At 41.7% G+C, this 27858-nt stretch overlaps 1 protein-coding gene and 1 long non-coding RNA gene across 18 annotated transcripts in view; one reads left to right on the top strand and one right to left on the bottom strand.

Moving 5' to 3' along the window:
• The window catches only part of LOC134480080 (platelet-activating factor acetylhydrolase IB subunit alpha2-like), a 45693-nt gene extending 30797 nt beyond the window's left edge, over positions 1–14896 (bottom strand). For 2 of the 3 annotated variants that reach the window (XR_015627356.1, XR_015627358.1), the window contains exon 1: positions 13961–14896. This is a non-coding gene — a long non-coding RNA (platelet-activating factor acetylhydrolase IB subunit alpha2-like). The remainder of the gene's footprint in view (positions 1–13960) is intronic. The other variant, XR_015627357.1, reaches the window with a different exon arrangement.
• Hmgn3 (high mobility group nucleosomal binding domain 3) overlaps positions 14243–27858 on the top strand; it is a 36684-nt gene continuing 23068 nt past the window's right edge. For 10 of the 15 annotated variants that reach the window (XR_015626329.1, XR_015626330.1, XM_087560075.1 and 7 more), the window contains exon 1: positions 14243–14414. Coding sequence is in view for 12 of the 15 variants with exons in the window: in XM_087560075.1 (XP_087416201.1) it covers positions 14400–14414 (15 nt within the window). In the remaining 3 variants the exon portion in view is untranslated. 15 annotated transcript variants of the gene reach the window in all.

Here is a 27858-nt window from a genome sequence, read left to right as displayed (position 1 = left end):
AGAACATTTTGATCAGCATTTGCTACACAAGATTGTTTGTGTCATGTAAAGAGTTATATTAACAGATAAAGAAGAGTGTTAAAAACACTTTAAGATGGTGTGTGTGTGTGTGTGTGTGTGTGTGTGAGAGAGAGAGAGAGAGAGAGAGAGAGAGAGAGAGAGAGAGAGCGCCCGAGAATATGCTAGTCAGAAGACAACTTTCTTCTGTTCTCTCCTTTTACTGTGGGTTCTGAAGATCAAACACAGGTTGTCAGTCCCCTGCTGCTGTCTTGGTAGCCTCAAACTGGGTTTGTTTCATGACTCTGCTCTGAAAGGCAAGTTTACTGTGAGCCCTGACAGGGATGGGCTGTTGGATGTCTCTTGAAAACTCCTAGGGACTCTGGTATTCTTTCTCTCTCTCTCTCTCTCTCTCTCTCTCTCTCTCTCTCTCTCTCTCTCTCTCTCTCTCTCTCTGTTTCCTAAGAGGAGAGGTGGGAGTGGGAATTACCACAGAAGACCTGAGATGTCTAGTAGAAGTCACATGACTTCACACTTATAAACCAAACTCTATCTGTTATTGTCTAGGAATCTTCATGAGGTTCACTGAGTCTGCCACTTTAACAATTAAAAGCAGAAAAAATCTCAGGTGTAAAAGATAGTGGGGTGGTGGAGTAGTGGGGGAGGGAGTTCATGATACGGGGGACACAGATAAATGACACAACACAAATCCCAGACAGTACAAACAGAGTGAGTGGTAGGTGCATAAAGACGAGCTTTTATTAGGTGTGAGGAAACACAGACAGTCGCTAAGGCACACAGATTGACGCAGACATTGGGGAGCTGAAGCCCTGCCTCCTCTTAAAGGCTCCAGGTTTTAAGGGTCTTTGAGGCAGGTTCTTCCTTTCCCAAGTGATGGCCGGTTAGTCTGAACAAAGACAGGATAGCTGACTGTCCCACAATTGTGTAACTCGTCCTCATCTGGCCTTGAACTTGTTGAGCCAGCAAGTTCATCATCGGGGGCCCCACTGACAAGAACAGCATCCATTTTAGGATACTAGGCTTTGGTCTCTGGCTGGAAGGTGAGAGAGAACCCAACCATCTTGGAAGTCCAACATCTCTGTAAACTGGTTAAGGCCCGCCTTCCTGTCAGGGAATCTATCTAATCCCTAGTCACTCAGATACCTGGTAGCAATAGGTTGGTTTTTCTGGATGCTGGTGTGTGTGTGTGTGTGTGTGTGTGTGTGTGTGTGTGTGTGAGAGAGAGAGAGAGAGAGAGAGAGAGAGAGAGAGAGAGAGAGATCTTTATAATAAAGATCTAATTATACAATAGAAAATAAAAGGCAACTAAAGGAATCGAGTATTTTCAGGCTACCTTTCACTGCTGGTTAAAAATGTATATATGTACTGTCTTGTGGCTAGAATTCATTTTAACCTATAAACTCGTTTTATTGCCTGGATGAATCTTTACCAGCAATTCACTGTTAGAATAGCTCCTAACCGAGCTAGTCTGAACATCATCTCCAACTACTTTATGACACGTAGAGAATAATGTTTTGCTTTTGGTTTTGTTTTTTAATTATCATGCCCTTAAGCCAGTGTTAAGCAGCATAGAAGAGCTGGTGGGTGGGTTGGAGATTTAATCCGAGATGTCTTTGAGGCATTAAATGAAGCTGAATTACAGGCTAGCTCAGTAGTTCTCAGCCTTCCTAATGCTCCTGTGCTTTTATACAGTCCCTCGTGTTGTGATAATTCCCTAACATCAAGATGAGTTGCTACTTCTTAACTTTAATTTTGCTACTGCCATGGGTCATAATGTAAATATCTGATATGCAGGGTATCTGATGTGCTTTGTGACTCATAGGTCGAGAGCCGTTTCCTTAAGCTTCATTTTTCATTTATTTCTTAAATTCAATTTAGGCTTATTTGCTTATGTTAAGGAAAAGAAAACGATGGGTTTGGTTTGAAAGTGAATTTACCGTTTACCATGGGCAATGACAGGCATGGGTTGTTGAATGTCTCTTGCCAACTCCCAGGGATTCTGGTATTTGAAGAAAGGCAAGAGATAATCTGAAATGGATAGGCAGCTTATAAGACAAAATGTGGTCCTGTTTGAGAGTGGGCTGACAGTGATAGGACCCTCCAAAAAAATGTGTCACTCAGCCAGAGGGCTTGGCTGCAACTCTTAACTGGTAGGACACTTTGTGGTCTTTCCCCTAGGATGATAGGAGTCATCTTTACTTGGCTATGTCCTCATCACAAACCTTGGGGGCTTCCCTCTGCTAAGTTTCTCCTCCCTTAACCAACTGGCTCCTTGAGTGGGGCATGTAGAAAAAGATGACTCAAGAAAAAATGTAGCTCATTCCCTGGACCCAGCTACCCAGCTGTCAAATTTACCTTCATGTAGACATTTGGGAACTACAGTTTCCGAATTAATTACACTCCTGTGAGTTCAAGCAGCATTAGGACCAAGCAAAGGTAAACAGAGATTGAACCCAAAAGGACTTGGAGGTGGGAGAGATGTATAAAAAACACTTGAGGTAAGTCATCTGTACACATGTTTTGATTGAATTGAATTTAGGAAAAAGAAAAGGTGATTTTCTGTAAGAAAGTCACAGGGAACCCTGGTCTCTCTTGCTGTTAATAACTACAGATGTTTGTATGATCATTAACATAGAAACACAATGAAAAGGTTTGGCTTGCAGGAGTTTGGTGTTAGGTACCCTTTGGGGATTAGGGGTTGCCTTGAATGCTGGATAGGAAGATAGAGTTGCTTTTAATTTGGCTATGTACAGATTTCAATCGCTCTTCATGTACCTTGCAACTAAGGAAGAGGAAAAACATGGAAAAAAATCAGTACCACGCAAAGCTGGAAAATGGGACATAAAGTGAGTCTCCAGGGACGATTTCACTCCCAGAATTTTGCTCCCACTTTGCAAAGGCTTTAAAAAGTCAAGAGCTCTCTGCTCCCAGACCCGATGAGAGAGAGACCCAACCGGCTGGTCAGGTGGGCACTCCTGAGGCTGCAGAGCGGAAGAGACCACCAACTCTGCTCACCCCTGCCCACATCCCTGGCCCAAGAGGAAACTGTATAAGGCCTCTGGGCTCCCGTGGGGGAGGGCCCAGGAGCGGCAGGACCCCTGCCTGAGACACCGCCGGAACCTGAAAGAAACAGACCGGATAAACAGTTCTCTGCACCCAAATCCCGTGGGAGGGAGAGCTAAACCTTCAGAGAGGCAGACAAGCCTGGGAAACCAGAAGAGACTGCTCCCTGCACACACATCTCGGACGCCAGAGGAAAAAGCCAAAGACCATCTGGAACCCTGGTGCACTGAAGCTCCCGGAAGGGGCGGCACAGGTCTTCCTGGTTGCTGCCGCTGCAGAGACCCCGTGGGCAGCACCCCACGAGCGAACTTGAGCCTCAGGACCACAGGTAAGACCAAATTTTCTGCTGCAAGAAAGCTGCCTGGTGAACTCAAGACACAGGCCCACAGGAACAGCTGAAGATCTGTAGAGAGGAAAAACTACACGCCCAAAAGCAGAACACTCTGTCCCCATAACTGACTGAAAGAGAGGAAAACAGGTCTACAGCACTCCTGACACACAGGTTTATAGGACAGTCTAGCCACTGTCAGAAATAGCAGAACAAAGTAACACTAGAGATAATCTGATGGCGAGAGGCAAGCGCAGGAACCCAAGCAACAGAAATCAAGACTACATGGCATCATCGGAGCCCAATTCTCCCACCAAAACAAACATGGAATATCCAAACACACCAGAAAAGCAAGATCTAGTTTCAAAATCATATTTGATCATGATGCTGGAGGACTTCAAGAAAGACATGAAGAACTCCCTTAGGGAAACACAGGAAAACATTAATAAACAAGTAGAAGCCTACAGAGAGGAATCGCAAAAATCCCTGAAAGAATCGCAAAAATCCCTGAAAGAATTCCAGGAAAACACAATCAAACAGTTGAAGGAACTAAAAATGGAAATAGAAGCAATCAAGAAAGAACACATAAAAACAACCCTGGATATAGAAAACCAAAAGAAGAGACAAGGAGCTGTAGATACAACCTTCACCAACAGAATACAAGAGATGGAAGAGAGAATCTCAGGAGCAGAAGATTCCATAGAAATCATTGACTCAACTGTCAAAGATAATGTAAAGCGGAAAAAGCTACTGGTCCAAAACATACAGGAAATCCAGGACTCAATGAGAAGATCAAACCTAAGGATAATAGGTATAGAAGAGAGTGAAGACTCCCAGCTCAAAGGACCAGTAAATATCTTCAACAAAATCATAGAAGAAAACTTCCCTAACCTAAAAAAAGAGATACCCATAGACATACAAGAAGCCTACAGAACTCCAAATAGATTGGACCAGAAAAGAAATACCTCCCGTCACATAATTGTCAAAACACCAAACGCACAAAATAAAGAAAGAATATTAAAAGCAGTAAGGGAAAAAGGTCAAGTAACATATAAAGGGAGACCTATCAGAATCACACCAGACTTCTCGCCAGAAACTATGAAGGCCAGAAGATCCTGGACTGATGTCATACAGACCCTAAGAGAACACAAATGCCAGCCCAGGTTACTGTATCCAGCAAAACTCTCAATTAACATTGATGGAGAAACCAAGATATTCCATGACAAAACCAAATTTACACAATATCTTTCTACAAATCCAGCACTAAAAAGGATAATAAATGGTAAAGCCCAACATATGGAGGCAAGCTATACCCTAGAAGAAGCAAGAAACTAATCGTCTTGGCAACAAAACAAAGAGAATGAAAGCACACAAACATAACCTCACATCCAAATATGAATATAAAGGGAAGCAATAATCACTATTCCTTAATATCTCTCAATATCAATGGCCTCAACTCCCCAATAAAAAGACATAGATTAACAAACTGGATACGCAACGAGGACCCTGCATTCTGCTGCCTACAGGAAACACACCTCAGAGACAAAGACAGACACTACCTCAGAGTGAAAGGCTGGAAAACAACTTTCCAAGCAAATGGTCAGAAGAAGCAAGCTGGAGTAGCCATTCTAATATCAAATAAAATCAATTTCCAACTAAAAGTCATCAAAAAAGATAAGGAAGGACACTTCATATTCATCAAAGGAAAAATCCACCAAGATGAACTCTCAATCCTAAATATCTATGCCCCAAATACAAGGGCACCTACATACATAAAAGAAAACTTACTAAAGCTCAAAACACACATTGCACCTCACACAATAATAGTGGGAGATTTCAACACACCACTCTCATCAATGGACAGATCATGGAAACAGAAATTAAACAGTGATGTCGACAGACTAAGAGAAGTCATGAGCCAAATGGACTTAACGGATATTTATAGAACATTCTATCCTAAAGCAAAAGGATATACCTTCTTCTCAGCTCCTCATGGTACTTTCTCCAAAATTGACCATATAATTGGTCAAAAAACGGGCCTCAACAGGTACAGAAAGATAGAAATAATCCCATGCGTGCTATCGGACCACCACGGCCTAAAACTGGTCTTCAATAACAATAAGGGAAGAATGCCCACATATACGTGGAAATTGAACAATGCTCTACTCAATGATAACCTGGTCAAGGAAGAAATAAAGAAAGAAATTAAAAACTTTTTAGAATTTAATGAAAATGAAGGTACAACATACCCAAACTTATGGGACACAATGAAAGCTGTGCTAAGAGGAAAACTCATAGCGCTGAGTGCCTGCAGAAAGAAACAGGAAAGAGCATATGTCAGCAGCTTGACAGCACACCTAAAAGCTCTAGAACAAAAAGAAGCAAATACACCCAGGAGGATAGAAGGCAGGAAATAATCAAACTCAGAGCTGAAATCAACCAAGTAGAAACAAAAAGGACCATAGAAAGAATCAACAGAACCAAAAGTTGGTTCTTTGAGAAAATCAACAAGATAGATAAACCCTTAGCCAGACTAACGAGAGGACACAGAGAGTGCGTCCAAATTAACAAAATCAGAAATGAAAAGGGAGACATAACTACAGATTCAGAGGAAATTCAAAAAATCATCAGATCTTACTATAAAAACCTATATTCAACAAAATTTGAAAATCTTCAGGAAATGGACAATTTCCTAGACAGATACCTGGTATCGAAGTTAAATCAGGAACAGATAAACCAGTTAAACAACCCCATAACTCCTAAGGAAATAGAAGCAGTCATTAAAGGTCTCCCAACCAAAAAGAGCCCAGGTCCAGACGGGTTTAGTGCAGAATTCTATCAAACCTTCATAGAAGACCTCATACCAATATTATCCAAACTATTCCACAAAATTGAAACAGATGGAGCACTACCGAATACCTTCTACGAAGCCACAATTACTCTTATACCTAAACCACACAAAGACACAACAAAGAAAGAGAACTTCAGACCAATTTCCCTTATGAATATCGACGCAAAAATACTCAATAAAATTCTGGCAAACCGAATTCAAGAGCACATCAAAACAATCATCCACCATGATCAAGTAGGCTTCATCCCAGGCATGCAGGGATGGTTTAATATACGGAAAACCATCAACGTGATCCATTATATAAACAAACTGAAAGAACAAAACCACATGATCATTTCATTAGATGCTGAGAAAGCATTTGACAAAATTCAACACCCCTTCATGATAAAAGTCCTGGAAAGAATAGGAATTCAAGGCCCATACCTAAACATAGTAAAAGCCATATACAGCAAACCAGTTGCTAACATTAAACTAAATGGAGAGAAACTTGAAGCAATCCCACTAAAATCAGGGACTAGACAAGGCTGCCCACTCTCTCCCTACTTATTCAATATAGTTCTTGAAGTTCTAGCCAGAGCAATCAGACAACAAAAGGATGTCAAGGGGATACAGATCGGAAAAGAAGAAGTCAAAATATCACTATTTGCAGATGACATGATAGTATATTTAAGTGATCCCAAAAGTTCCACCAGAGAACTACTAAAGCTGATAAACAACTTCAGCAAAGTGGCTGGGTATAAAATTAACTCAAATAAATCAGTAGCCTTCCTCTACACAAAAGAGAAACAAGCCGAGAAAGAAATTAGGGAAACGACACCCTTCATAATAGACCCAAATAATATAAAGTACCTAGGTGTGACTTTAACCAAGCAAGTAAAAGATCTGTTCAATAAGAACTTCAAGACACTGAGGAAAGAAATTGAAGAAGACCTCAGAAGATGGAAAGATCTCCCATGCTCATAGATTGGCAGGATTAATATAGTAAAAATGGCCATTTTACCAAAAGCAATCTACAGATTCAATGCAATCCCCATCAAAATACCAATCCAATTCTTCAAAGAGTTAGACAGAACAATTTGCAAATTCATCTGGAATAACAAAAAACCCAGGATAGCTAAAGCTATCCTCAACAATAAAAGGACTTCAGGGGGAATCACTATCCCTGAACTCAAGCAGTATTACAGAGCAATAGTGATAAAAACTGCATGGTATTGGTACAGAGACAGACAGATATACCAATGGAATAGAATTGAAGACCCAGAAATGAACCCACACACCTATGGTCACTTGATTTTTGACAAAGGAGCCAAAACCATCCAATGGAAAAAAGATAGCATTTTCAGCAAATGGTGCTGGTTCAACTGGAGGGGAACATGTAGAAGAATGCAGATCGATCCATCCTTATCACCCTGTACAAAGCTTAAGTCCAAGTGGATCAAGGACCTCCACATCAAACCAGACACACTCAAACTAATAGAAGAAAAACTAGGGAAGCATCTGGAACACATAGGCACTGGAAAAAATTTCCTGAACAAAACACCAATGGCTTATGCTCTAAGATCAAGAATCGACAAATGGGATCTCATAAAACTGCAAAGCTTCTGTAAGGCAAAGGACACTGTGGTTAGGACAAAACGGCAACCAACAGATTGGGAAAAGATCTTTACCAATCCTACAACAGATAGAGGCCTTATATCCAAAATATACAAAGAACTCAAGAAGTTAGACCGCAGGGAAACAAATAACCCTATTAAAAAATGGGGTTCAGAGCTAAACAAAGAATTCACAGCTGAGGAATGCCGAATGGCTGAAAAACACCTAAAGAAATGTTCAACATCTTTAGTCATAAGGGAAATGCAAATCAAAACAACCCTGAGATTTCACCTCACACCAGTGAGAATGGCTAAGATCAAAAACTCAGGTGACAGCAGATGCTGGCGAGGATGTGGAGAAAGAGGAACACTCCTCCATTGTTGGTGGGATTGCAGACTGGTAAAACCATTCTGGAAATCAGTCTGGAGGTTCCTCAGAAAATTGGACATTGAACTGCCTGAGGATCCAGCTATACCTCTCTTGGGCATATACCCAAAAGATGCCTCAACATATAAAAGAGACACGTGCTCCACTATGTTCATCGCAGCCTTATTTATAATAGCCAGAAGCTGGAAAGAACCCAGATGCCCTTCAACAGAGGAATGGATACAGAAAATGTGGTACATCTACACAATGGAATATTACTCAGCTATCAAAAACAACGAGTTTATGAAATTCGTAGGCAAATGGTTGGAACTGGAAAATATCATCCTGAGTGAGCTAACCCAATCACAGAAAGACATACATGGTATGCCCTCATTGATAAGTGGCTATTAGCCCAAATGCTTGAATTACCCTAGATCCCTAGAACAAACGAAACTCAAGACGGATGATCAAAATGTGAATGCTTCACTCCTTCTTTAAATGAGGAAAAAGAATACCCTTGGCAGGGAAGAGAGAGGCAAAGATTAAAACAGAGACTGAAGGAACACCCATTCAGAGCCTGCCCCACATGTGGCCCATACATATACAGCCACCCAATTAGACAAGATGGATGAAGCAAAGAAGTGCAGACCGACAGGAGCCGGATGTAGATCGCTCCTGAGAGACACAGCCAGAATACAGCAAATACAGAGGCGAATGCCAGCAGCAAACCACTGAACTGAGAATAGGTCCCCTGTTGAAGGAATCAGAGAAAGAACTGGAAGAGCTTGAAGGGGCTCGAGACCCCAAAAGTACAACAATGCCAAGCAACCAGAGCTTCCAGGGACTAAGCCACTACCTAAAGACTATACATGGACTGACCCTGGACTCTGACCCCATAGGTAGCAATGAATATCCTAGTAAGAGCACCAGTGGAAGGGGAAGCCCTGGGTCCTGCTAAGACTGAACCCCCAGTGAACTAGTCTATGGGGGGAGGGCGGCAATGGGGGGAGGGTTTGGAGGGGAACACCCATAAGGAAGGGGAGGGGGGAGGGGGATGTTTGCCCGGAAACCGGGAAAGGAATAACACTCGAAATGTATATAAGAAATACTCAAGTTAATAAAAAAAAAAGTCAAGAAAATTTAACATGCATTCTTTACATATGATATCCTAAACAATCCCCTATGACAACTATTCTCAGGGTGTCCCCATTGTATTAGTTCTAAGTATCTAGAGATGACTAGATACTTAGTATCGATCATATGTAGAGATGACTGGATGTATACAGGCACGACACCATTTCATAAAGAGACATTCATAGATGTCTACGTCAAGGATCCCAGAACTAGAAACAACTGTTCCAGCAATTGGTATATACATTTTTGAGAGCATGGACCTAGTCTAGAATTCCCAAATTTTAGAGCTAGAACATGAGAAGCTTATTTGAAACACAGACTGTCGGACTCAGTTGTAAGATTCTGATTTAGTGTGTTGGACTTGAAGTCTAAGAATCTGCACCATTAGCTAAGTCATCCCTTTGATTTAGGGTGATTAGGTTCATCAGTAAAACATGCACAAAATAAAATATTCTTATTCTTCATCTCATACCCATATTTATGTATGGATTCTGAACATGAGAAAACCACATCCTTGCCTTCTGTTGTTGCCTCCTGACCCGTTAGAGTGCTCCTTTCTCAGTTGCCTATTATGCTAGACTTTATTTTAGCTTGGCATTCTGTGCCCTTTTAGCTGAAGACCCTTGGAATGACCTGGAATAACAGATCTACTTGAAAGCAAAAATATCACAAACTTTAGATCTAATTTCTCCAACAAAAAACCTCAGGGAAACTGTGAGGGATAGGTGGGGAGGCACAAGTGGGAAGGGACAATGGGGAGGGACAAGTGGGAGGGACAATAGGGAGGGACAGTCGGGAGGGACAGATGGGAAGGGACAGGTGGGAGGGACAGTGGGGAGGGACAGATGGGAAGGGACAGGTGGGAGGGACAGTGGGGAGGGACAGGTGGGAGGGACAGGGGGAGGGATAGGTGGGAGGGACAGTGGGGAGGGGGTTTGCAAAATCTTTTCTTTCAAACTTCCTTCGAAGTTTCTCTCTATGGTTGGAAGACAGAGCAACTTTCTTCCACATGCAACTCACTAGAGCTCCAAAGACCCACAGGGTCTTAGCAGTGTGCACTATAGTTAAATATTTGTTACTGGTAAGGAAAATAAATTTCAAGTAACAGTCCACACATACACCCAGTGCAAGCACACTCTTGCAAACATACACATACACATACACACATACACACACTAACAACACGTGTGTCTTTGTGCATGGATTTATTGAAGACGGAAGTAATCTTTTTATTTTTAAAATTTTATGGTTTCTACTAATACTATACTATACTATCTACGAATACATGGTGCTATTGGATAAGGGCATTTTCATGCAAGAATATACGGTACAATGAGTACATCTACTATACTTAAAATGTCATAGTGTCTACCAAATACACGGTTCTGTTCCATGAGGACATTTCCATATGAGACTATGTTGTACATTGAGCACATCTCCTCTCCTGCCCATTCCTCACTCTGCCTCCACCCTACTGTCTTACCTACTTGTCTAGACAGTTTCTCTTCTACTGCTATGTCACACACACGCACGCACACACGCACACACACGTACGCACGCACGCATGCACACGATTCTACATTTCTCTATTAAATCTATGAGCCAAAACACATGGCTTAATGTGCTTACTGTGACCGTCTCCAGCTGCACCCCCAAATAGAAATACTCGTTTTATAAGGCACACTTATTTCCATTTGGGGCTGTCCTTTCTCGTCCTCTTGCCCCATCTCTTTCCTTCCCCCGTTCCTTGATGGCAGTCATGGCACTACAAGTGGCTTTGCCTTGCTGCTTGAAGAAGACTGAGATAAGGGTATTTACTATCCCAACAATGGTGAATAGAACCAAAGAGAAGATAGTGAGAATACAATTAAAATTTGTTTTCTACTTTTTCTATCTTTCTTCTTCAAACAGCAGCTCCCTTAATTCATCTATCATCTCTGCATCCTGTTGAAAAGCTCTTGCTGTCTTAGAAGTTGATCATCCAGAAAAGCATTGAAAACATTTTTGGAATGCACCCAAAGACAAAGGAGTGCTCTCCTATTACCTCTGTCCCACAGTGGGCAAGTTCTGGTCCCTTTATCCCTTAACCTGAAATTCTAACTGCCTCTCAAACCATTCCCTTTGTCTCCTCTTACCTTCAGCAACCATTGCCCCGGTCTGGGAGGGAAGTAGAGGCATAAGGTGTGGTGGTGATGAAATTATACAGTTCCCTTGTCCTGCACAGGCAGGTGCAATCCACAGCGAGACAGTCAGCCACTGCTATTCAACTGAAGTTGTTAATTTTCTGCACTTGTAAATAAACATAGAGACTCAAACACTCAAGGTTTTTCACAATCAGCTTTTTGAAAACTTAAGAGTTATTCATTTTATGTTGGGTATGAGTATGTGTTTGCCTGTGTGTGTGTTTGCCTGTGTGTGTGTGTGTGTTTGCCTGTATGTGTGTGTGTTTGCCTGTATGTGTGTGTTTGCCTGTGTGTGTGTGTGTGTTTGCCTGTGTGTGTGTGTTTGCCTGTGTGTGTGTGTGTGTGTGTGTGTGTGTGTGTGTGTGTGTGCTTGATGCCTTTGAAGTCAGAGGAGGGCATCAGATCACCTGGATCTAGAGTTAAAGATGATTGTGAACCTCATACCCAGTCAGTGCTGAGAGTCGAACCTGGATCCTTTTAAGAGCAGCCAGTGCTCTTCTCTCAAACCCTCAATCAGCTTTCCAGTCAGCAAGCTCCAATTTCATTGCAACTTTTTCATTGTGGGCACTAAATAGAATCACAATTTTTTGGTGCTCTTTTTTTTGGGGGGGGGAGGACCATATTTTTATTATTTTTATTGGTTATTTTATTTATGTACATTTCAAATGTACTGTTTGGTCTTTAAAAATATCAATGAAAGAAACCAACTTTGTGACTAAGTTTTCATTACCAAAGGGGAAAATCCACCTTGTCCCTAACACTAACACCTTTAAATCTCCATAAAGTAAAACAAGAGGGCTGAAGGTGTAGCTCAGTGGTAAAGGACTTGCCTAGGCTGGCTCACTATTATGACAAAACAAAAACAAAAAGCACAATTCAACCCACATTACATTCTTATACTGCCCAGCATCTTACCCACACATTTACTAAAAATACCTTCCCTGGCATTTTTTTCCTTCCTCTTCAACTGTCAGGCATTTGGCAAACTAACTCTCTTCCAAGACATGGTCATTATACATTTTAGTTTAACGGTAAAATTATGACCCTCTAGGTCTTCATGCAGCTTCAGAGCTATGAGTTGGACTTCTCTTAGCTCTTTTAAATATGATGTCATCCACTGAATTTCTGAGAAGAAGGAATCCATCAAAGACATCTGGGACCATGTCCTAAGGAAGACTCTCTCAATGGGGAACGATGAGAGCTAAGGAAACAAGAGTAGCAGGACACTGAAGCACACCCAAATAGTGACAGGAAAAGCCACCGGTCTGTAAAGTCACAGACCAGGGAAAGACACTCATGAGCTCTCAAGTGTGCAAGGAGACCAACTCACTTATGCTGGAAATTAATACAGTAGGTATTAAAGGGGATTGCCTGATGATTTTGTTACTTACACGAAGCCTCTGGGAACAAAGTAAATTACATCCTATGTGGTGTAAGGCTTTAGAGGAGTTTCCTAAGATGCACATTGTATTCATTTTACCTTGTAAATGAATCTCGGGCTAACCTTGCTTAATTTAGTTTGCTTTTCCAGTAATTTCATATAAATGAAATCACTCAGTATAGTGTCCCGTATTGACTTTCACTTAGCATTTTTCTTTTGTTATTTATCTGATCAGGGAAAGCTCACTTTTTGATCACAGAGTAATGTTCTACTGTAGAGAGTTATCATGACTTGCTCACCCATTCCCTAGCATTTCCCCTGCAGCCCTTGAGATGGTCACGTCCCCTATTATAGTTATGTGCTGATCACACTGATTGAATTTTCAGGATGATTTGATTCACAGAACAAATCCTGTGTTCCCAGGGCCAGCTCCCTCGTTATGTATTAGATTTTAAATGTTGTTGAATTTGATTTGCTAAAATTTTGTCTGTGTCTTTGTGCCAATGTTTATGAAGGGTGCTCACCTACCCCCCCCCCCCCACTGTCTGGGGTAAAACTGGTCTTACAAAATAAATTCAGATATATATTCTGCAAGTCTTTGCAGAACGTAGAGAAATATTACGCTATTCCTAAAATGTAACTTGGCAGGTGTTGTTTAAATGTACGTATTTAATATATCAATGATTTGTTCCTACCTTCCTCGACTTCCCCTTAATTTTCACAACAAACATTTAAATCCACTTTTACACATAGCTGAATAATTGGCTGAATTCGTATATGACTTGTAACACAGATTTAAAAAAAAAACAAACAAACAAAAAACAACTGGACCGAGGCACACTATTGGGGGTGGGGAGGTGGGTATTTGCTAGGGATGGAACCGAGATCCTTGGAAACTGTTAGACTCTTCCTAAACAGAGGAGCTTCCTACCCTGTACAGATCCGCACCATGAACACCCTTACAAGCTTTTGTGAGTAACGAATGTAAAAGGTACCCCGTGTCCCTATTTACATTATAAAGTACACATAGCAATACTTAATACTTAACTTTTTTTTTTCCTATGGAGGTGCACACTGCTTTAATCCAAAGAAGGCACGTGAAACAATGAAACTCCAAGATAGTGCGGCCTGAAGGATACTAGTTGAACTGGGCATGCTCAGTCGCCAGGCAGATTTTTTTTTTTCCCCAGTGAAGTGCAAACTACAACTGCGCGTACCCGGTGAACGGGGTGGGCGTGCCCTCGTGGAATTTAGAACGTTCTCTTAGCCAATGGGGCCTCGCGGCTGGCTGGCAGGGCTTGCCATTGGGGGACCGGGATGCGAGCGAGTGGAGCGCCGGGGGGAGGAAGCGGAGGTGCAGGTCGGAGAGGCCGGGCTAGCCGAGCCCATTGCAGGAGTAGCAGCAGCGGCCAGGCAGCATCCAACAGCGTGCCAGGCAGCCCAGCCCGTTGCTTTACTTTTTGCTGTACCAACGTAGTCATTATGCCGAAGAGAAAGGTAAGTCCCGCGGGAGAAGAACACCTCGCAGGCCCTCGAGGGTGCTCGGAGTAAGTCCCCTGCGCTGCGATGGACGCAGCGATGCGCCTAATAACTCAGGCGCTGGGCACCTCTGCTGCCCGCTCCTTTTGCAGATGCCTGTTGCTGACCTCGCTCGCCCAGCACGGAGCTCTGAGTGTTACTTTCCCTCCAGGGACGTTGTCCTCCCCTCTCCATCCACTCCTGCTTGGAATGGTTTCCATCTCTTGCCAGTCGCAGCCAGAGCGGGTGTCCATCCCCCTCGCAGGAGTTTCCTCTTGGCAAACTCAGGTTGTTCTCAGGGTGGAGGGAAAGCAATGAGAGGAGTCTCCCGGGCCAGGAAAATCGAAAACCGTGAAAGCATTCAGAGGAGCCAGGCGGGGTCCAGAGTGTCCCCCGGGCTGAGCCCAGGGCGAACGCGATGCGGGCGGAAGGCCAGGAGAGGGAAAGCCATGTTTCCTTACGCCAGCCCTGCAGCGCCGCGGACCCGTATGTACCCACTCCGGTGTCAATCACCGGCCGCGAGGGCGGGCGGGGCAGTGCGCAGCGCCCGGTAGGCGGCGAGGAAGAGGACTGGTGCCAACCTCAGCGACCCTGCCAAGGTCAGGGGCCACCAAGCCCCTGCCAGTGTCCCACCCACGACCCCACGCTTGGCTAGGCAGGGAACCGAGGTCTTTTTAGTTTCTCCTTTGCCCCTGGTGGGTTATGTCCGCGCAGGGACGTCACGAGCCACACGTGGGGCCACACAGCTCGCTCAGGGTGGGGCTTCGACTTGTCATTGGACTGGTAAAAGAAGGGCAGATTTTTTACCCCTCCCTGAGAAAAACGATGTGTGAGGACTGTGTCCTAAGAAAAGAACCTTCCTGCCAGCTGCCCAAAGGACCAAGTCAACCATCATAGCCATTAAAGTTGGAACTTGATTCAAATAATACCCTGCTTTCCCCCCCAAGACCTTACACTGTGTGTGTGTGGTTGCTTTATTTAAAACTATGGAAGCTTTAAAATTTTAAGAAGGCTTTGCTTTCTTGTGTATCGTCACCAAGAATTTTATTGTAAACACCTCCACTCCTTTCAAATTTATTTTTATTACACTTACTTATCTATTGTATTCAGGGGAGGCACCGTCACCCACATTGCAGTAGTAAGTTCGCCACTATCGTGTGGATTGTGGGTTGTGGGTTGTGGGTTGTGGGATCTACAGCAAGTGTCTTTTCTTTGAGCCATCTCCCCAGCCCAAGCATCTCCATTCTTTAAAAGAAAACCAATCCTACTGTTAGAAGGTTTTCCTGGTGTTTAATGAGAACCTGCTCGGTGCCTCATGGTGATGGAGTCTGATGTGCATTATCTCATTTAATCCGCATAACCGCAGGACTACTTCAGACTCATTGGGCAGTGTCTTAAGATTCACAGCCCAACATGTCATTAACCTCTCATGGGTTTATAGTGGAGCTACTGTGGATCCCAAAGGCCTTACTTGACACCGTTGCTAATTCTCTCTCTTCGTGTAGAGATGAGTGGGGACAAGAGGCATTCAGGAGACCCAGAGCCTTGTAGCGGAAGAGGCTCGCAGTGTGCTATGAGCAGGAGCACTTGAGACTCATTGTTCAAACGTCATTTGATGGCAGCGTTGTTTTTTCCAGCGCCGTTGTACCAGAGTGATGTCACTGTAGAGTGATGTCACTGTTTGCAGCCCTTTATCTGAACTTAGTGACAGGCTGGGAATTCTAGTAGAATCAGAGGAACTAATTATCCAGAAATGAGCTAAGGAGGGAATGGAGGCAAACCCTTTTCCTGGAAATTATTAACTCAGCAGCAGCAGGTCACATGCTCTTTATGAATAATGGCTCCTGGTTTGATGGAATGCTTTCTTGATCAACAGCCACTGCTGGTAAACCATCACTCTTATTTTCTGTCACTATCCATCTCTAAAGGGGAAGAAGGGACAGAAGGAATGGAGTACCAATTGGCTTTATGTTTTACTTCTCTGGAAGGCAGGAACTCCCTATGAAGTTAGCCAATACCCAGTCCTTCAACAAGGGGCAAACCTGTGTACACACAGCAGTGTGCATATGTATGTGTGTGCTCCTTCTGAACATCTGAGAAAGACTCCTTGGTTAACAGGAAGTCTTTTTACTGATACTAGAGACCAAACACCTGTCTTGGTATCTGGGTAGGGACAGCCACAGGTTGCACGGCTGTTATAGCCTGTCCACCTAGGAGTCAAGCATTACAGCTGCCCGGTGAAGTCTTGGAGCTCCTTGGAACTGACCTTAGAAGCCACTGTCCCCAGGTGAAAGCCTACACAGCCATGGAGGAAAGGAATTGGAGACAATCCATGCATAGTCCTTAGAGGTCTGAAGTCAGGTCATTACCAAAGGCTTTGCATACTCTACCACTGTATTTTCTTAACTAAAGAACTACTTGTTCTGCTTTGTAAATTAAATTGTGGTGGGCTTGCACACACATGCGCGCGCGCGCGCACACACACACACACACACACACACACACACACACACACACACACACACACACACAGAGGAATACAAGCATACAAGCATAGGATCCCAGGTGGAAGCCAGAAGTCCAATCTTTGTTTATTGCCTTCTACCTTATTTTTTAAGTCAGGATCTCTCACTGAGCATAGGGCTCACCAACTTGACTAGACTGACTGTCTCTCCAGTGCTAGGCTCACTGACACAGATTCAGTTCTTTATGCTTGAGGGGCAAACACGTGACCCACTGAGCCGTCTCCCCAACCCTGTAATCAGTGTTAAAAGTACTCACATCATATTTTTTCCTTGCCATCTCTGCTCCTTGTTTCATAGAAACATTATTTAATGAACTTCCAAGATCTGCAGAGCAAGGAGTGGTACCAACAAAGTCAGTGGAAACTTCTGAAGACCTAGCACAGTTTAAATGTTGTAGGGACACAGTTTGTTCTCCAGGAGCTTATATTTAATTCAATCAAGTGATAAGATTAGCAGGCCAAAAAAAAATGCTGCCTGACATTTGGACTTCTATAGGTTACAGAATGTGCTGTTCACATTCAAAGACTGTAGGTTAGATAAGAAGATAGGGTGAGTTTGTGCTGGCTGGTCTTGAAAAAGTCTGAGTTGGACTCAAGTGGGAAAAAATCAGGATCATTTTCTGTTACCAGGCATTAAGATGCCTCTTGTTATTATATCCTAACATGATTACGCCTCAACTGCACATAATACCATCCATATTATTATAAACTACTTTGTAAATTTCCTACATACATATGTGTGTGTGATTAAACCCGTTTTAAATGACTTCTGTTTAATTATTTTTAAAGCAGTGCAGCCCTTAACACTTTAATGTCTTTCTAAGATTTAAATAATGTTGAGTTTTCTGTGTTACACAGTGGTGTTGAGTGAGCAAAATCTCACAGATTCAGGTAGTGGTGGGACAAAGAGTGACTGACAGGTTTCTAGACCGTTCTGCTCAAACATTGACAAATGCCAGCAACAGTCATGTTGTGATCTGATGTTCTGTAGAGAAGCATTACCAGCAAGGCCTGCATTCAGTCCTGGCCTGGTCAGCAAACACATTTCCACATCCTTTTCATGTGTCTTAATTCCTTATCCCTAGAATTACAGTGTCTGCGATATCATGTCGGAAATTGTCTAGTATGGTGATGTCTACAGAGTAGATGTAGGGTGTATAGTGGTCTCTTTCCATTTAGAGACTCAAGAAAGAAAATTCTGCCTATTCTTTACTCTGTTTATGAGCTGTAAGAGTTCACTGGTGGAATTTTCCAAGTCACAGTATGTGTACTTACTGTATATAGTAGACATACATAGTATACTTATGTATAATTCCCTGATATGCACTACTGTCATATCATCTGCAAATAACAATGCTTTGACTAATTCCTTTCCAATTTTTATCCCCTTGATCTCCTTCAGTTGCCTTACTGCTCCATCTAAAACTTCAAGTACTATATTAAACAGATATTGAGAGAGTGGACAGATATTGTCTTTAGTGGAATTTCTTTTAATTTCTCTCCATTTAATTTGACATTGGCTATAGGCTTGCTGTACAATGCCTTCTTTATGTTTGGTATATCCTTTGAGTCACTCATCTCTCCAAGAGTTTTCTCATGAAGGGGTGTCCCCATTTTCATTTCTGATTTTATTAATTTGAATTAGCTCTCTGTGTCCTTTAGTTAGTTTGGATAAGGATTTGCCTATCTTCTTAATTTTCTCAAAGAACCAATTCTTTGTTTCATTGATTCTTTGTAGTGTTCTCTTTGTTTCTATTTTATTGACTTCAGCCCTAAATTTGATTAATACTTGCCATCTACTCCTCTTGGATGTGGTTGCTTATTTTTGTTCTAGAGTTTTCAGGTGTGCTGTTAAATTGCTAGTATGAGATCTCTCCAATTTCGTTTTTAATGTAAGCATTTAGTGTTATGAACTTTCCCTTTCAGTGCTGCCTTTATTATGTTCCATATGTTTGGGTATTTTGTGTATTCATTTTCATTGAATTCTAGAAAGTTTTTAATTTCTTTCTGTCTTGACCCATTTTTTCATTCAGTAGAGTTTTTCAGTTTTCATAAGTTTGTAGGTGTTCTGATGCTTCCGTTGTTGATACCCGGCTTTAATCTATGATGGTCTGATAGGATGAAGGAAATTATTTCAATTTCGTTTTGTCTGTTAAGAGTCCTTTTTGTCCACGTATGTGGTCTATTTTAGAGGATGTTCCCTGAGGTGCTGAGAAGAAGCGATATTCTTTTTGTGTTTGGGTGAAATGTTCTGTAAATAACTGTCAGATTCATTTGGTCTATAATGTCTGTTAGTTCCAATATTTCTCTGTTTAGTTTTCATATAGATAACCTGTTTGTTGGTGAGAGTTGGAATTTGAAGTTCCCCACTATCAATTAATGAGGGTCAATATGTGATTTAAGTTTTAGTAGTGTTTCTTATGTTTGGAGCATAAATGTTAAGATTTGAAATATTATCTTGGTAGATTTTTCATTTGATGAATATGAAGTGCTCTCCCTCATCTTTTTTTTATTAATTTTGGGTTAAAGTCTATTTTGTTAGATATTAAAATAGCTACACCTGCTTGCTTTCAAGCTCGTTTGCTTAATATGTCTAACCCTATAGAATTTTGGTTTCTTAAAAATCCCAGATATGTATGTGGATATGTTTTGTTTTAATCTCAGGTGTGAAATAAGAGGCTGCACCACAGCAGGGATTATGATCTTTCCCTTGCTCTAAGAAGGGTGTGATTTTTCCAGATGCAGATAGTTTCTGGGAGTGTGTAGGATTTGGAATTCTGGGAACTTTTGAGAGAATATAAATGTCAGAGTCCCAAGAGGCTCCTCCCTCTGCTGCTGCAGTTTATCAATTGGTTGTGAGCAAATAAACAAAATGAAGAAATTGCAGATTGCCTCATGATGAAGATTGGACTTGCCCCCTGGAACTCAATGTTCCCCTAATCAGCGGGAAGTAGTATAAAGAGGTCTATACCTCTTTCCCCTCTAATCTTCTTCCTCTCCTACATAGTGTTGGGAGGTTGGAAGGGTATAATAAGATTTGAAAGGGTGGTAGATATAACCCAATAAAATAACATAAACATAGTTCTTACACACTTCTTTACTCTAAGGTAATTTCTGTCCTTGATATTGAGGTATGTTTCTTGTTGCATCAGAAGGATGGGTCCTGTTTTCAAATCCATTCTGTTAGTCTGTGTCTATTTATTAGAGAATTGGAACCATTGATTTTGAGAGATATCAATGACCAATGATAGTTGATTCCTATTTTACTGTTGTTTTTGATGGTGGTGGTGGTGGTGGTGGTGGTAGTGGTTGTGGTGGTGTGTCTGTCTATCTGTCTATCTGTTTCCCTTCTTTTGATTTTACTGATATGAGATTATTTCTTATGTTTTGATGGGTATAGTTATTTTCCTTGCATTGTAGATTTTCTTCTAGCACCTTCTATAGGGTTTTATATTTGTAGGTAGATATTGTTTAAACTTTAACACGGAATATCTTATTTTTTCCATCTATGCATATTGAAAGTTTTGCTGGGTATGGAAGTCTGGGTTGGTATCAGTTGTGTCTTAGAATCTTCAGGACATCTGTCCAACCCCTTCTGGCTTTTGGAGTCTCAATCTCAATGAAGATCGAGAAGTCAGATGTAATATAAATAGGTCTGGCTTTAGATGTTACTTACTCTTTTTCTCTTGCAAGTTTTAACATTCTGCCTTTGTTCTACATGTTTATGGTTTTTATTATTATGTGGTGAGGGGACTTTTTTTTCTGTTCCAATCTATTTGGTGTTCTGTAAGCTTCTTGTACCTTTATAAGCATCTCCTTCTTTAGGTTAAGAAAATTTTCTTCTATGATTTTGTTGAAAATATTTTCTGGGCCTTTGAGCTGTGATTCTTCTCCTTCCTCTATTTCTATTCTCAGTTTTGGAATAGACTATTCATAATGTTCTTTCCTGGACATTGTATCAGGATTTGCTTTTTGTTTTTGTTTTTGTTTTTGTTTTTGTTGTTTTGTGGGTTTTTTTGGTTTGGTTTGGTTTAGTTTGTTTTTTTTTTAGATTTAACTTTCTTTGATCAATGTATCCATTTCTTCTATAGTATCTTGAACGTCTTGAGATTCTCTCCTCTATCTCTTATATTTTGTTGGTGAAACTTCGCTCTGTAGTTCCTCTTCAAATTCCTAAATGTTTCCTTTCCAGAATTCCCTCAGTTTGTGACTTCTTTATTGCTTCTATTTCCATTTTCAGGACTTGAAAAAGTTTATTCATTTCCTTCAACTGTTTGGTTTTTCCTGGCTTTCTTTGAGGGATTTATTTACTTCCTCCAGTTATTTGTTTTTTTTTCTGAATTTCTTTTAAGGATTTATTCATTTTCTCTTTAAGTACCTCTATCATCTTCTTGTGCTTCAGCTGTTGGAATATTCAGGGCCTGCTGTGGTAGGAGAGCTGGGCTTTGGTGGAGATATACTGGCTGGCTGTTGTTGATTGTGTTCTCACACTGGTGTGCTAGAGGCCTCTGGGTATGGGGTGATTATAGGTCTAGTTGCTAATTTCCAGATTTGTCTTTGTTGGGTGGGTGTTTTGTTCTTTGGTTTCTATTTCCTGTCTGGATTTTAAGAAGAGTGTGATGGCTGTGTGTTGCCAGTTTTACTGCCCTGCTAGGCTGGTGTGTTCACAGGGACTGTCTGCTGGGATTGGAGGCTGGGATGCAAGGATGAGTTGGGGAAGGGAAGTCAGGTGGGAAGAGAAGAAGGCTACAGCTGGTGTTCTGTTACAGTGCTAGGAGGACACTGAGGACAGGGTCTGGAGGAATGGACAGTTACTTTAATTGTTTGTTTTTTGTTTGTTTTAGAGTTTTGGAGGGGTGTGTTGTGGTGGTGGTGGTGGTAGTGGTGGTGGTGGTTGTTTTATTAATGGAAGGCTCTGATAGCATTGAGCGTGGTATGAGGGAGGCATAATCAACAGGACTTAAGGTTTCACAATGTACAGTTTAAAAGACTGTCTCTTGTTGTAACACCAAAGATGGACCCTATAGATAAAAATGTGGATAAATTTGGCTATGTAAGGAAATATTTCAATGTGGGGAAATTATTAAGAATTAAAAATTGGTGAAAAAACGGGAAAATATTTGATCAGGTAGCATTGAAAGAAGTTTGCTATTTTAAGAGACTGTCTTACATGTCTTTAAAGAGAATATAAATGTTATAGGTAAAACAGGCTCAAATAAAAAATGTTCACTCTAGAAGCTCTTCAGCAGGGAAGATAACTGCTCTGGTGAAGAAACTGAGTTTGCTTGTCAGCATTCATGACTGGCAGCTCACAGCCGCCTGGAACTCCAGCTCCAGGTCTGGTGGCCTCTATGGGCATCTGCATTCAGTGTGCACATACTCACATGTATACACATAGCCAAAATATAAGTGATTCTTTAATATATTTACATTTACCAAAAATCAGAGATAGGTATATGTTCTCAGTTGCTAAGATCTGGTTTTCTTCAAATGCTCTGACCAAACATAGGCATGATTTCCCACTGCTGAAATTACAAATTCCTTATACAACAATTTATTGGGAATGGTCTCCTTGCTACAGCGTCAGTTCATCTGGAGTGCCCGACTCAGCGATGTTCAGTAAATTACAGAGCTGTGCAATCGTTCCCATTATCCAGTTTCAAAGCTCAAAAAGACAACCTTAAAAAAATGTAACCGCCTATCATCACCGGGCCGCCGCTCACTCTGGTTGCAGTTGCCTTTTCTGGATATTTCATGGAAAGAGAACTGTATAGTGTATAGTGTTTTGTTTCCGATTTGTTTGGCATTTTTGACGGCCATGTATGTGGTAGGATGTGTCAGGACTCGATTGTGTCATTGTCATCAGTACTCCATTGTGTGGGTACACTGCCTTGCTCCTCCTTTCAAAAGTTGAAAAGTATGAGGATTGTCTCAACTTTTGCCTCCTACAGATAATTCTGCATACACTTGTACATGTCATTGGGTGGATACATAATTTTTAATTAATCTCGGCAGTATTTCAAAGAATGGAAATAAATGGTGAATGTTTTCAAAATTAATATTTAATGTTTTAGGAGACTTCCAGGCTGTCCTCTAAATGGAGAGAGGGTTCCCTTTTGTTCATGTTTCGTACTGTGGGATGTTTATGTACGGACAGTCTGATGAACTTTAGTTTACATTTTTGAGGCAGAGACGATAAGCATCTTTCCATATGTTGTGCGTGTTTGCGTGTGCGTGGGCATGAGCGTGGGCATGTGTGTTGTAGTGCTGCAGATGAAACCAGGCCCTGGTACATGTCTGTACTCTACTGAGCAGTAACGCCTGTTCAGATATTTTTTTGATCATTATTAAATTGGGTTGTGACTTAGTTTGCTTTTTATTGCTATGATAAAACACTGTGACCAAAAGCAACGTTGGGAGAAGGTTCTTTGGCCTACAGGTCACAGTCCTTCATCGGGGAAGCCAAGACAGGGACTCAGGCGGGGACTGAAGCTGAGGCCGTGGCTTACTGGTTTGCTCCCCCTGGCTTGCTCTGCTTGACTTTTTATTCATCCCAAGACTTCCTGCCCAGGTGCTGCACCACGGACAGTGGGCTGTGCTCTCCCACACCAATTATTAATCAACACAGTACCTACAGAGTTACCTGTAAAACAGTCCTAGGGAGGCAGCTTCTCACCTAGGGCTCCTCTTCCATACGGCCCTAGCTTGTGTCAGATGACGAAAAGGGAAAAAAAAAGGCAGCACAGGTATCTGTCATTGTATTGGTTTGTAAGGATTCTTCATGGATTCAAAACGTAAGCTCTTTACCAGGTATGTGGTTCTTAGACATTTGCTACCAACTCAGGTTGTTGTAAGGCTAGATGGCCGATTCCCTTACTCGCGAGCTGTCTTGCTAACCCCATCCTCTTACTTTTAAAAGGTTATTGTCTAGCACCATCTATCTAAATCAACACGTTACTTGATTGATTATGTTTTTAAATTAACTTGATTTTGTAATCCTTCTAATTTTACTGAGCCATGGATCTCTCATTTCCCTATAGCACCTAACCGACGTGCTGTACATGTTTCTTAAACAAGCGGATCGATTGATTGCTTTTAAAGGAGGAAAGTAGTGGTTGATTATTCCAGAGGTGGGGGAGGGTCATCTAATATGATGCCTGTATTCACTGTTCACTGGCCAGATGAGTGGGGCGGTTTACCTTGCTCCTCCTTGGTATGATATCATGGTCACTTCCTGGGACTCAGTTTCCCCATGCATAAAGCCATGTGTTCTACCTCATTGGGAGTTCATTCGGATGGTGAGAACACGTATTGTGGTACTGGCACGAGCAGAACATTCATCCCTGAGGTCTAGAGGGTACTCGGTGTGGTGCCGGCATGGGTAAAAGAGTCACACATGGGAATCATGAAAATGGTGAGATCTCTAATTATTAAGAGACTCATAATGAAACAACGGGCTTGTCATTGACCTCGGGCTTCCGGTTTTTGGCAGCTGCAGTAGATAGGGAGCAAGCAGTTCTCACGGTAGACAACTGATGAGCTGCAGGTAGGGGTGGATGTGCCGCAGCCAAGTCGCAAACGTGTTGTTCCAACAACATAGACTTTAATCGCAGACACTCTCCTCTGGCTGATCTTTCCCACAGGAGAAAATTTCAGAATATCTCTATATGATATTAAAATCCCCTTAGTGAATCAGGTTAAATAACCCTCTCCCCTCTACATTTCTCCCCTAAAATGCTGTGTTTGTTGACACAAAAGTTAAATATATTCCACTTTCCTGTAGGGTGCAATTTGGCAATGGTGTCTGAAATAAATGCCATTGACAGCGTCTGCTTTCACAGTACCTAGTTTGTTGAAATACGATGTCGCTCTCCTGAGTAATTTAAAAACCAGTGTTGAAGATAAACGAAATCAAAATGTCGAATCCTTTTTTTTCCCACTAGCAACTTATTTATTGCACATTTCACTGTCTTGGAGAGTTCAGTCAAATCCCACTGTGGTGGCTGGGGATGGTATTTCCTGAGTCCTGTTCTCTTACATCTCATGGGTGTGCTCAAGAGCGTCCTTGTGGGTGTGCCCAAGGGAAACGCACACTCGGCCACACATACAGCAAGTGGCACATGCATTCAGAAGGAGGGAAGTAGAGAAGATGGCTTCCATCTTTAAAGTGGGATTGATATTATTAATTAACATGGGCATGTATGTTATTGTTCAGATTTAAGTAACCAACATTATGAATTCCTGGCTGTACCAGGTTTGCGCTGTGTATTTTATGCTCTTTGGGTTCTTCAGTTAAGTGAAGCTGTGTTATTAGAAATGAGTGCATAGAGGACATGCTATACTGCAGTTTCATGAAGAACATGTGTTTACTGTGACTGCGACATTCTGGGGACGTCACATTGCTTTATTCCTCCTAGCCACCCAATCAGGTCCACTCTTTATTTTGCACACTAAAGCACAAGACGTCAACACTTTCCCCAGGCCCTTGTGAGCTTCAACTTCACTTCTAGAGGCTCCAAAGCCTGTGATTTCAGCCATGGAAAGAGAATATTGGGATTCAGTGACCCAAGGGTCACCCCTCTGGGTCACACAGCTAGAAAGTTAGATGACCAGCATTCTAACCCACAATTTTTTTCCTTTTAACCACTATCCCATCAAATTTCTCATATCCGTTGGTTTTTAATAAGTTCAGCTTTTACCATTTAAACTAAGGTGACTGAAGAAGAAAATAAATGATATAAATATGTTATTGCTCATTGGTTTGAAATATAAGCTTTATTGAAATACAGACTGTTACCATCATTTTTCGGTACCCACATGTGCACACACACACACACAGATACACACACACAGATACACACGCTCTCTCTCTCTCTCTCTCTCTCTCTCTCTCTCTCACACACACACACACACACACACACACACACACACACACACCTTCCCCACCAGAATATTGATTTCTTTAAGTCTCTTTATATTTTCTCATTCCACAATAAAACATTCAAATTTGCATGTTCAAGATGTAGTATTTGTTCCTTAACTTGTTGTATGTAATAGAGGTGTTCCTCTAGGGCTAGAAACATGAAAACACTTGCTCATTAGACCTTCCAGTCAGAGATTATAGCGTCAATATTAAACCGCCATTACTTAGGTGTTAGGTTTAGAAAACGGAAAGCTATTTTTGTTTGAAGAATGCATCAAATAAGAATGAAATAGGTTAATCTCTGAAAATCTGTTCGACATAGAACTAGATGGATCTTTATTCTGGTTTTCTGGATCACCATTGCATTAATAACAAACATAAATTTAAAAATAGGCAAAAGTAATATTGTTTTCAAATCATGTTATCATTTGGCCCTCCCTACAAAGAAATACACACTTTATACTGAAATGTGTTTTGTTTTCTATATCTTTTTTTTGTCTTTTGTCTTTTCTTTTGAGGTATAAGTTGTACTTTTTATTAAAAAAACACACTTTATTTTGTTTACTATTATTGTTATAGGTACGTGCCACAACACTGTGTGGATTTCAGAGAACACGTTTGTGGAGTTGGTTCTCTCTCTTTACCTTTACCTGGGCTCAGAGGCCAGTTAAACACTTTTACCCACTGAGCCATCTTGCAGGCCCCAGACCCTTCTGCTGCTGCTGCTGCTGCTGCTGCTGCTGCTGCTGCTGCTGCTGCTCCTCCTCCTCCTCTTCCTCTTCCTCCTCCTCCTCCTCCTCCTCCTCCTCCTCCTCTTCCCCCCTCCTCTTCTTCCTCCTCCTCTTTTGAATCATTCTTTTCAGGCACAGTATTTAAATTCTATAGTAGTCATGAATCCTAGATGTCATTTCTCACTTACACGGGAGATAAATGTACTAAGGACTTGAAGTGATCGAATGTTTGACAGAGACCTGACTGGCCATGGTAGCATCCACCTGTGGTGCCAGTGCCCTGGAGGCAGATCCTGGAGGGTATCAAACTCAAGAACTATTGGGCTTCATTAAAACCATTTCTCACAAAACAACAACAAAACTCCCAACAAAGCAGGTCCTCTTTCTCCAGTTCTGTGTGTACTCAAAATGTAGAGTTGTAAAAGTTGTTTTAATCTGGTTTTGTCTTATTAGCTCCCAATGACCTGTTTAATCTGATAATGCACCTTTAGCAGTCATGTGTAGATGTCATCATCACTAGCTGGTTGGCTTTTAAAAATTGGTAGAATATCCTAATTACTTATTCCTTTCTAGAAGTTGATTCATATTTGGGCAAAGGAGAAAATAGAGTTGACCATCTGATAACAACAATGAGAACCCTGGTGTAGGAATTCAAAGGTTGCCATTCTTTCTGGACAAGGCTGTCTGGCATCTTTGAATTTCTTAGTCAGCTTTCAAGTGAGAACACAGAGGCTGCCCATGTTTGGTTGACTTTATTGAGAGGATCTAGAACAAGAGAGCTGAAGCACGCTAAAACGGTAAAGCCCTGTAGCTGATAGAACAGTTCTGGGCACGTGGCTCTGTCGATAGATTGCTTGCCCAGCTGAATGAAGCCTTGTGTTCAGTCCCCGCCGTGCATAAACAAGACATAGTGGCACATGTGTGTCTGTAATCCTGGCACTCAGGAAATGGTAGCAGAAGGGTTAAAAGTTCAATGTCATCCTCAGCCACATAAGACTTCAAAGCCAACTTGGGATATAGGAGGACTTGCCTCAAAAATGCAAACACGGTGTGATTATTTACTGCTTTTTCTTTAGCCATCCCTATGAGGTTTTTAAAAAGAAAAACCTATTACCTGTGTATATGATCATTAAATCTGAGCATCTGGAAAGTGGAACCAGGAGAATCTGTAGTTCAAGGCCAGCCTGGGAGTCTCAAACCAAAACAAAATTATATATTCCTCAACATAGATGCTTAACGGGGAAC

Source organism: Rattus norvegicus, chromosome 8 (assembly GCF_021556685.1).
Source record: "Rattus norvegicus strain SHRSP/BbbUtx chromosome 8, alternate assembly SHRSP_T2T, whole genome shotgun sequence".
Taxonomy (NCBI): domain Eukaryota; kingdom Metazoa; phylum Chordata; class Mammalia; order Rodentia; family Muridae; genus Rattus; species Rattus norvegicus.
Note: the sequence above shows the minus strand (reverse complement) of the source record. Positions and strands in the feature narration are given on the sequence as shown.